Source organism: Geospiza fortis, unplaced genomic scaffold (assembly GCF_000277835.1).
Source record: "Geospiza fortis unplaced genomic scaffold, GeoFor_1.0 scaffold98, whole genome shotgun sequence".
NCBI lineage: Eukaryota > Metazoa > Chordata > Aves > Passeriformes > Thraupidae > Geospiza > Geospiza fortis.
Window position 1 is genome coordinate 10,493,088 of NW_005054306.1, and position 11,084 is coordinate 10,504,171.

Genomic DNA, 11,084 nt, shown 5'->3' on the forward strand with positions numbered 1-11,084 from the left:
ACAATTAAACTGTTCACTGTTGCTTAATATACAGTGTAAGCATGTGACACAGTTCAGGTTGCTATGGAAACCTGGCATTTTGGTTCTGTTAACAGTGTTTCAGATAGGAAAAGATTTGCATTGCATTACTGCTAGACTCCTTTCTGCCCCCACTCTTCAGCTTCTTTGCTTCTCAGTTGGGGGGTAGATGATAGAGAAGCAGCGATGACCTGGAATTTGCATGAATCAGGGTCAATTATAAAAAGAGGTGTTGAGCTGAAACTCAAAAATAACAATTTTACCTTAAAGTAGCTCTTGTGTCTAGTTACTTTTTCGAAGTAATGATGTATTTTAATGCTTATCTTTCACAATGTAATGTCTCTGGGTTGATTTAAGGTTCTTTTTCCAAACACCTGAAAATGATGGAGTACTTTTTAGAGAGACGTTTCCAATAATTTTCACAGTATGATTATGTATATTGCTGGAAATGTGCTTGATGTAAAAAACTGATAATTTCTAGTGCTTTCTGTTAAACTGATGGATTTGTTCCTCCTGGGTTTCTTGTTGCCTGGTCTTGTCTTGTAAAACATTAGGAGCATGTTAATCAAGTCTCATTGAGTACAATGGAAATATTTAATATAAATCTTTGGACCTAAACTAATTAATAATTGTAAACAGAAGGTGATTAATGGTACCTGTGATTAACAATATAGATATTTGTGCCAAGCATCAAGCCACATCTTTGTGATTTAAGCATCTTCAAACACCAGTCTCTTTCTGCTCTACCTCAGCTTTATTTACATTTCATATAAATGCCTTTCTTGTGTTGGTGAGAAAAGAGCTGAGAAGAGAGCAAGTTTGCTGTGAAGATGAGGTCAGGTGTTTGTCTCTTGTAGTCTGTTTGTCACCCTATGAATGCTGGCACTCATCTCTCCATGTGTGTGCTTGCTAGTGCCCACAGAGCAGTCTCTGCTCAGGGAGTCACACTGATGGATTTCTGCCCAAGCTCTCTGCTGCAGATGTGTCTGAAGTTGAGCTTGTAATTCAGCCGTGTGCAGCAAAGCTTCTGGAAGGGGGTGTGAGCTGGTCTGGTGGGATATAAACTGAAATGCAGATACAGAGCCACTTCTGCTGAGTCTGCTGCAAGTCATTGGTGTGGTAATTTTGGGTGGAGGAGTGTTATCAGACAGCTGAAGTGGGCAAAAGGGAGAAAGGCAAAGGGCAATAATACTTGGAACTGGCAGCTGCTTGCTCCATGGACAGATTCTAACATCTGAAACAAGGGAAAGCCCAAATTCTTTGGCTCGGCATTTTGACTGGTTGGGGTCACCTTAATCACCAAAGGATATTTGCTGTTCATCTGTCTGCTGTGATGCTGCTGTTTTGCCAGTGCAAATCCCACTCTGTGGCCTGTGTAAGCTAATTCATAGAAGCAACTCTGGAGTGTGGCCAGGCCTGCAATGTATGACACTGTGGATCCAGTGGCCTTTAGCAGCATTCTGAGTATGGTAAGAGGGGAATCTAAGAGGACTTGATCATGGCCCTTATAAACCTGGTAGAGAACCTGTAATTCTTTGCATCTGGGTGTGATATGGTTGTTTGTATCTTATCAAAACAGATGTGCAAGGCTTTCTTTGAAATACTAAACAGTTCATTAAATTGGTTGTTATGAGCAAGGAACATGATAGTGTCGACTAACAAAACAGCAAGGTACTGCGAAGGGGATTGCCTAAATGCTAGTTGATGTGTTGAATGTTCACCAGTTTTTTGTATTTTAGAAAACTGCAAGTACTTGGTGTTTTAGTTAAATGCTGGGGAGCACATACATGAAAAGTCTTTTGTGCGTATGCCTACATGCTCCAGGCAGAGGTAAGGGAACAGTGATATCCATCTTACCCTCTCTGGGTATGGTAAACTGCATCCTTCTGTGGTTGATATAATCACAGAGTCACTAAGGTTGGAAAAGACCTCTAAGATCATCAAATCCGGTCTTTGACTGAATCCATATTGTAAGGTGCTATGTGTGCTCATTTTTTGAATACTTCCAGGAATGGTGACTCCTTAGGGAGTCTTCCTTAGGGAGTACAGTCCAATCCTTAACCACTATTCCAGTGAAGAAATATTTCCTAATATCTGTCCTGAATCTCCCCTGGCACAGCTGAAGTCCTTTCCTTGTGTCCTATTCCTAGTGGCCTGGGAGAAGAGGCTGACTGCCACCTCCCCAGCTCTTTCTTTCCAGTAGTTGTAGAGGGCAACACCATGTATACCTCTACAATGTGAGTGTGAAAAGCTGAGAGGTCAGAGGGCTTGGACTTGGTGTTTAATTGAATTGGGGTAGGTTGAAACAGGAGATACAGTAAGATGAAGGTACTAATTATTTTAAAACATCTACAGCAATGTTCTTGTTGACCTAAAAATGAAAATCTTCCCAGGTGGCCTGATTTCCAGCAGCACTGCACTTTACATTTGGAATAGCATAGCACTCTGCCTGTTAATAGTTTATACTGTGTTTTGTAACCAGTTTCTGTCTAGAAGCTGAGTTAAACAGTAAAATGCATTGTTGTGTATGGAAAATGCATCTGGTGATGTTCAGCTGCCAATGAGGGAAGATTAAATCTTGATGTTTTTGTCTTGTGAAAACATGACTGGTGATGTGGAATTCCTGGTAGCACGTGTGCTTCCTCTTACTCTGTGTGAAACATGGCAGCCCGAGTTAGTGGGTTAAAGCCTCTTCCTGAGTAAAACAGAAATAATTTGTCTGGAGAACTCTTGGGAGCTGAATCAGGTTTCAATAACAATATCATCAAGTTCTAACAAATAACAAAACATCAAGTTTTGTTATTCTTATGTTTCTGAATCAGAAATGTTTCTGCTATGTTGTTTGTCATTTATTTTATTTGAACTTTGCTCATGTGGACAGACTGTTGGAAATCCAGTTGGGGCACTGAAGGTGATCTAAGCTTAGCCTCTTCTTACTTCATTAGTAGGGAATGAAAATGCTTGAACTTTTAGTTTACTACACCACTGTAGGGGGAATAATAACCTCCTAAACATTGTACCATGTTCCTCAAGAGCGAGGGTGTTTGTTTTCTTTGCCTGCCTTATCTCCAGATCTTATCTTCACTGTCCTTGAAAGCCCACAGCATGCAAGTAGCCACACTGAATCTCTTTGTTTCTGTCTACCTGGAGACACAGAAATTGTGAATGTTCTGTGTTTGATATGAACGAGAAGTCTAGAAATTGCTTCTGCTTACGCACTTATTTTTCCATTTCTTATTTTTTGTATTTTTATTTTTTGTGTATTTTAAGAGTGCACCCTTGTCACAAGAAACATGGCAGATGGAATACTTCAAAGATGGGAGGCATAAAGAAGGGCTGTTCACCTGAGCAAGGTTGAGTGAACCTCAGGTGGAGTAGCTCTCCTGGTTTAGTTCAGTGTCCTCCAGTTATGTATAATGGACTGGAACTTCTTTATACAGTTTGTTAGTGTTTTAGAATTAACAGTACACTATGCATCATAACTGTAATGTAACTATATAATTGTATTAAAATAATTCCATATTTCAGATAGCTTTAGAGTAAACATTCTTTTGCCCATTGTATTGAATGTATTAAGTTAGTGCTGTGTTTTATTTCCTTCTGAAAGCTTCCAATCTCACTTTTTCCTAGGTCATTCTGCCTATAGAAAAGACTAAAATAAATTGTAGCTTACTCTTCTCTTTTCTGGCTGTGTATTTCTGTTATGTTTCATCTTGAGATGGTATAGTGTTTATACAGAAACTTGTACCTTTTTTATTACACCAAGTAAGATATAGTAGTAGAACCTAAAAACAGTAGAACTCAACCTGTTTAGTCCAATCAGTGAGGCTTTAATGAAGTGCTGCAACATTTAGCATTTCTCATAAAGTGCAAGTGTGCATTCACTTTCCTGGTTTTAAAAATAGGACGTCTATGGAAATGAATGCAAGAGTTATTATTAGTGTTTTGGCTTGTGAAGCTTAATAATAGGCATTTATATGACCAGTAGCAAATTAAAACGTCTCCTCTTCCATGTTAAACTGTTTCTGTTGCCTTATGTTTAAAAGTGGTGTGTGTTTTTATTTACTTGCATCTGCACAGTGCTCTGGTAACTGCTTTGGGCTCATCAGAAGCACAACTAGCAACCCCCAAGGGTTCAATTTCAGATCTAATACACTGAAACTCCTTCCCTTCTATCTGTGATTTGTTCTACAATTTCTTACTCTTCCAACTTGAGAGATATTTTTAATATTACTCTTGATGATATGCTCTTGAAAACATATATTTTCTGATTTTTTGTCTTAGTAGTGGCTTATTGGTGTAACCCTTGTCATCTCTCATGCTGTATCTTTTAGGGGTCAGAATTGGCACATGTGCTCAGAAGACTTGTTAGTCATAAGAAGGCACTGTTGCAGAGTTGCAGACCTAAGCCAGATCATTAGTAATGCTTGGTGTCTGAATAGGACCAGTTTTCAATGTTGGTATTACAGCAGGTGAAGCAGGTGATAGGAAGCGTGCACTGCTGTGAACAGATGTGTGTGGTGTTTGTAATCTCAGGGGCAGAGGTATAATAGGGAAGCAAAAATAAAAAGTAACTGTTGTGTGGGACACTGTGCCAGAGAGCAGATGAGAGCTACGTGGTGTGTCTGGGCAGCATCCTGTTCCCTCAGCACAGTGGGGTCTCCCTGTTACATCCTTGCTGTGGCCACGTCTGCTTGGCTGTCTCACTGGGAGTCTTGTACCTTCATCTGCTCTGCCTTCCCAACTGGAAAATCTGTGTGTAGACTGTAGACCTTCCCTGCTTGTTGTTCACAGTGTGATTGTTGTCACTGTCTCTTGCATTATGAGGGTCCTGCTAAGTTATGGAATACACTACCCTTGACTTGGTTTTCCTGAAGCCAATTAATTGCTTTTTTTACATACTTGCTCCTTGCTGAAGGAGCTGAATGAGCCTGGATCCTCAGAGGAGTTAGAGTTAGGCTTTTTATTTTCTTTTGTGGATCTGAGCTATGATTCTTATGTATATGCCCACAAAGCCAGATAAAACCAAGACTGTGCTATTGGTATTTGAAGTTAGTCAGTTTAAATTTCACCGAAAATAATAACTATCTCCTTGTCAAAGTAATCTCCTCCCATGATCTCATTGTTAAGGCTGGATTAAAGCTACTGGGAGGGCACTTGCATACGTTGCTCTTCTGCTCTCATTTGAGCATGCGGAGGTAATTCTCACAGTTCAGCTCCCCATTTGCAAAGCAGGGAATTACATAATTTTCCTACCTCATGAGAGGTTGAGAGATACTGACTCTACAGGATCATGAAAAATATGTCTAGATAATCTTATGATCTTGAATGTTTCTTTTTCTGCGTATGTTTTTCCAGGACTTGCAATGGGCACAGATGGCCAGAGAAAAACTATCAAGTCCACTGAGTGTTCTAAAAATAATCAGATGCTTCATTGGCTTCTGCATTGCTGTGCTGTTGGATGTACTTTAGTTCACATGCACAGTTTTGGATAGTAATGCCCACAACTAAAGGATTGCTTGTTGATGCTTTAGGGCAGCAGGCAGGATTTCTGAGTGCTTACTCCTGAGCACAGCAAGCAGGACTTTTTCTTGTTTCATGAAAATGTGAACTACTTAAACTGCAAGTAGCAAGGTACATTATTCTTCATGCATAAGAAGGGAAGGAAAAGCGAGAAAAAAAAATTTGAAAAATTGGTAAATTTATCAGTCTTTAAGGGTGCCCTGTTCACACACTACGTTATTTTTAATTTTTTGTTCCCTTTTTTTATCCCTGCACTTAGAGCATCTTTTGCTGCTACTTTGAATGTACCAGTGCAAGAGGCTGCTGTCCTGCAGTGCCAGGTTGCAGGGAGGACAGGAGGACCTGGGAGCAGTTTCTCGAGGTCTTGAGAGTGTGGTGACAGTAGAAGTGGTGTGGATATCCATGGTCAGGGGTTCAGTCTGTTCCTGTGATTATAACATTAAAAATTTTTTTTTTTTTGGCCTTGTTGGAGCATTCTCATTCTAATTACAAATTTTCAGTAAACTCCCCAGAACTCCCTGGCAGCAACACTAGAGAGACACAGCAAGTATCTAGAAATGAGTAAACAGAAATAAAATATTCAGAGCAGTAGGGCTGAATTAGGGAAGAACAGTGTATGTTTATGTATTTTGTTCTTTTCTTTATATAATTATCAGGTGCTGACACTGGCTAAATTTGGAGAGTGGCAAATTTTTAACAGGCTCCTTACTGAAATGCATTGTTTGGTTTGCCTTGAAAATGCCTAATTAAAGAATTAGCACTGCTGTAAACATATAATAGAAGATTTTCACAGTCTCCTTCTGTTTAGGGTGTAGTAAAGGTTAAACTGAGCCTGAAATTTATATAAAATCAGCTTTGTCATCCTTTGAGTTTGGACTGAACTCATGATATATGAGTAAGTTGTCTGTTTCTCAGCATATAAATATCCCCAAATATGTACATTTTTAATAGTTTGCTGATTCAGTATTCATCTGTACCAGAAAGGAGCTGCCAGGAAACCAAGATTCATTTGAATCATATAGCCTTAATGACATGTTAAGCAGGTGATAAAGAATACCTTGAATTTTTTTTTTCTTGTAAAATATCAAAGGACAAATTGGGGAGAAGTGTGGAGTAGGTTTGCCTTTTTTGATGTAACTTTAAATTGTCAGTGACATCTTGTAAAGTAAATGTGACTTTTGTGCTGTAACTGCTTAAAAAACTAAAATTGAAAAGGACCTCTCAGAAATACTGAATACTAGTGTTCTGTAGCATTTACTGCAGGCTGTGCTTTCCTCCTAGCTGTCAGGTTTTCTCTTTGTTTTTTTCCTTTAAGGCAACTAGTGCAAAATTCCCAACAACACAGGTAAACTCAGAAGTTAAGAACTCAGCATTCCTGATCAGTTGCTATTACTAGTACTATGTTTTCAAAGTATAATTTTCAGACTTTAATATGCCTTTTGAGAACAACACTGTTGTTTCTTCTAAGAAGGTAAACTAAGTAAGTTTTAGGTCAACAGAGTGGGATCTGACAATGAATTATGCTATTCTAAAAATTTACTTTAATTGGTGACTGGATATTGTATTACTGAGTATTTTTATTAGTGAAAGAAAAAAAATGCCTGAATGCCTTTGCTGTGTCTGGTCTGTGGATAACATTCCAATTTTCTGAGTGCCCATCTGTTATGAATACGATTATTTAACTTTTTTGAATTCTTGATTTATTCCTCCTCACCATGTGAAAGGACTTGGAGTTGAATTTATTTGACATAAGAACAGGCTCCATACCCATGTTGGCTGGCTTTGTTTAGCACTGATGGAAGCAAACAGCAAAGCTCACACGTGGGGGGCTGAGCAGTGCCTCACTGGTTCGGTGCTGGCAGCTCCTGCAGCAACTGTGGTTAGGTCCAGGCTTAACCTCCTCTCTCCTTTTTTGTGCCCCTTTTTGTTGAAGCAGGGGGTGGCTGCTCTGGCCCTGGGCCTGACAGGGCTGTGGGCAGGCAGGGGTTTCTCCTCCTGGCTCCTGGGCAGTTGTGCTCTCTTGGTTTGCCAGCTGGGCAGTGACTTCCCTGGCTGGGGTTGTCAGATCATGGGAGAGGAAGTGAATGAATGGAAAGAACATACCACTGACCCTTGCATGGGATTGGGCAGTGAGGACAGGTCCCTCTTGCCTCTGTTCATCCCAGCTGATCTTGTTTCAGTGAGGTGAAGGACTCTTCCCTCTTCTCATTCCCATGGGTCCTGCTGTCCTTGTGGTCATGGGTTTAACACTATATTGAAGCTTTGGGGTTATTTGCTAGTTCTGGTGTCAGTGTGGGACTCAGCTCTGGCCTGTCAGTGCCCTCATGGCACATCACAGTGTAGTGAAGGCAAAGCATGTGAAGGGGGAAAAGTGGTTCCTCTCTCTTTGAACTCTTCTTGTAATTCACTGTAGAGATTGTAGTTGTACACTTTGGAAGACTTACTGTAACTAAAGGCAGTGCTAATGAAGCCACCAGTTCTGATCCTCTGAAGATCCAAGAACCTTCCCCAGCAGGGAAGATAGAGATGCATCAGAATTCTCAGGAGGTATGTGGTGTCTTCATACAGGCTGAACATCTGAGCAGGCCAGTTTGTTCTAATGCTGCTGTTATGCTTCTGCCATATAGTGTCCAGCTGTGTCCTGCACCATGTGTTACCTTGCAGAGATAAAATAGTATTCTCTTCAGAAAGCTAAAGATGTCAAGTATTGGCCATTTAAAGAGTACCCGTTACTGTAAGACTACCTGATGTGTAAAAATGAGAGCAATTTGATTCTTTCTGATGCACTGGATGAATTCAAAACGAATGAGTTTAGAAAAAGTGCATTTTGAAGCAATGGGCTTCATATGCTGTGGACTAATCATCGATCAATAAGGAGAGAAAATTGTGCAAGTATTTCTAGCATGATTTGTTCTTGGGCTTTTCAAGTAGATTAGTCTGTCTTTGCTGCATCATCTCTTTTGTTGACATCTGGCAGTTTGTAGCTTGTGATCTTTTAATGTAGGGGAAAATAATGGAAACTGATTAGGTCCCAGAGGATTTTTTCTTCTTTTGCTATGAATCATAATTTATGTGGCTTCTATTTCTTTGTTATACAGCCCATTAAACTAAAATGTTTAGTAGCAACTTCTGGTTTGAGTTTATTCTGAAATACTGATAAAAAACGCTAAAGTTAACTTTGTGCGTGTGCACGAGCCATCAGGGTAGGTTAAACATATGTTGAGGAGAGGAAAATGATAAAACATCTTGGCAGGGATCTTGGACAGCAGTTTATGTGGCATGTTGTTAATTACAGTAATTATAAAGCAGTTTGGAAATTCTCAGCTTCTGTTTTCCAAGGACCTTGGTACAGTATTCCACCAAGAGGTGGTGTTTTTCATGTCAAAAAACAGTGCTATTGGTCTCCTTTTTTTTTTTTTAACTTCTCAGATAACCTTCCCTAGTCCTATCTGTTTCAAGGTGATTACATTTCATTGGGAGAGCCAGAGGTCCATCTTGTTTCTCTCTGTATGGTTGTTTGAGCTTGTATATTGGTCACAAATACAAAGGCAAACCTAGTACAGAATGTAGATAATTCTTATTCTTTTACATTGTTTTTAAAACTTTCAGATCTCTCACAGTCTTATAGTATTTTTAGTAATTTAAAATTTAAATTCAAATTAAGCATTGTGTGTCTTACTGGTTATTCTGTTTGTACTATCTTTTTCCAAATTTCTCTTGATCTGCCTGTCTAGGAAACACATGAGACCTGGAAGATTTTTTTTTGTATAAACTTGAAAGTAGTTTAATCTTTCTGGAGTTTTAAAACTTGATGCTGCCCTTTGACTTACCTGCTTTGCAAAATGTCTTTTCCACTGCTGAGAAACTGGCCTGAGTGCATTTATTGGTTTGTCTCATTGTATACTTAATGGGCACTTCATGGCAAACACTGGTTAAAGTTTTACTTTGCTGTGTCACTGGGTCGGTTGTATTTCCACAACTTGTTGAGTTTTGTAGGTGTTGTTGACATGTTGATTTATGAACTTCCTGTTTTTAACTGTTACATACAGGAGACTCTGCCTGGTTATGAGGTGCTGAGGGGAAAAAGAGCATCACACTTGGCTGCTCACCTTGCCCATTGCACTGTAAATGATGGAGACCAAGGAGGAGAAGAAGGAACGGCGACAAGGCTATTTCGCTCGGTAAGCTCATGGGGCTTGTTTCAGTGTTGATTGAAATGCAGAACTCCTTGTTCTGCCTTTTTGACAAGGCTTTGTGATTTTTCATGTATGTGTAAAAATGAAACCCGTGCTGCAGTATGTATCCAGAAAGTGCTTTCCTTGCTGTATCCCTCATGTTTAAGTGGAGACTTTTTTCCTTTGAGTAGTAGAGGATACTTGAATTATAATTCTAATTTGTAATATTAAAGGCATTCTTGGCTATTCAGTTGCAAATTGCACTGTATTTGAGATTCTGGCATCAAGTTCCTGGACAGTGTTGATGAAACCAAGCCTATCTGAAACATATGTGTGTCTAAACCTGAAGTTTGTTTTCACATAAAGCACAGATTAAGTAGTATTATCTCATTGGGTAAGGCTAGCTAAGAAAGAGTAAGCTTTCTAAACCATATCATCTTTATAAATAAAAGCAATGTTTTTTCAATAATTTTTATCATTTTGGTGATTTTTAAGAATGATTGGTGATTTTTAAGAATGATTGGTGATTTTTAAGAAATAAATGACATTGCTTTCCTAATAACGTGTCTTTGTTAATTTAGCAAGTCTCTGATCATCTCTGAGCTCTGATGTACAAGAAGAACCAAAGCTCACTTACTCTTGTGAAGGGATAGGAAATAGGTTTAAAAAATATCTTTGCGTCAAAGATGTTTTCTGTTTTGTTGAAGAGGAGAATTGTATCCTGTCTCCACTCAGTACTAAATAACTGCAGCCTCAGTGCATTGCAGACTAGATCTAGAGACATGCCTGTCACAACATTTGGAAGTAGTGTTGGAAGAAGTTGCTGCTGCTTTATTGCTATTCAGGTTCTATGTAATGGTGGCTAAAGACTGGAGGAAGTTTTGGTCATGTGTTAATGTCTGGTGACTTGCTTTCTATTTGGAGAGATGCAGTTATGTTGATGTTGGCAGAATGTTACAGTTTGGGATTCTGAGAAGGGGAAATGGATAGTGGCACCTAAAACAGAGGAGGCATTATGAAAGATAAAGCAGAAGTAGTTAAAGGGATTTTACTAAAGGACAAGAAATTTTCTGTTATAGAAGACTCAGGCTTTGAGATGGATGTCTGAGTAAGATACTTTAGTGTTGAGAATGTTTTGTGTTCTTTCTAAGTGCTGTCTGCTAAACAAGTGGAAATCCCCACGAGGCTTTCAGGAAAGTCCTTGACAATTATATTTAATCTACTTTCCTCTGTCATCTTGTGAGTGTTCTCTTTTAAAAATTCACAGAGGCAGCATGTCTTGTATGGGCATAGGACATTGAGCAAGGTTCAAAAGGATGGGGAATCAATTCGTAGTATTAGCACTTAGCTGCTGTGTAACTTTGGGGA

General features: G+C 39.2%; 1 protein-coding gene across 2 annotated transcripts in view; it reads left to right on the forward strand.

The window, feature by feature from the left end:
* Positions 1 to 1,214: 1,214 nt before the first annotated feature.
* The window catches only part of NCOA7 (nuclear receptor coactivator 7), a 68,127-nt gene continuing 58,257 nt past the window's right edge, over positions 1,215 to 11,084 (forward strand). Inside the window, exons 1-2 of one of the 2 annotated variants that reach the window (XM_005418464.2) lie at positions 1,215 to 1,487; positions 9,591 to 9,722. In XM_005418464.2, the coding sequence (XP_005418521.1) occupies positions 9,670 to 9,722 (53 nt within the window). In that variant the 5' untranslated portion in view covers positions 1,215 to 1,487; positions 9,591 to 9,669. Of the gene's footprint in view, positions 1,488 to 9,569; positions 9,723 to 11,084 lie in introns of those variants that run through there. The other variant, XM_031066662.1, reaches the window with a different exon arrangement.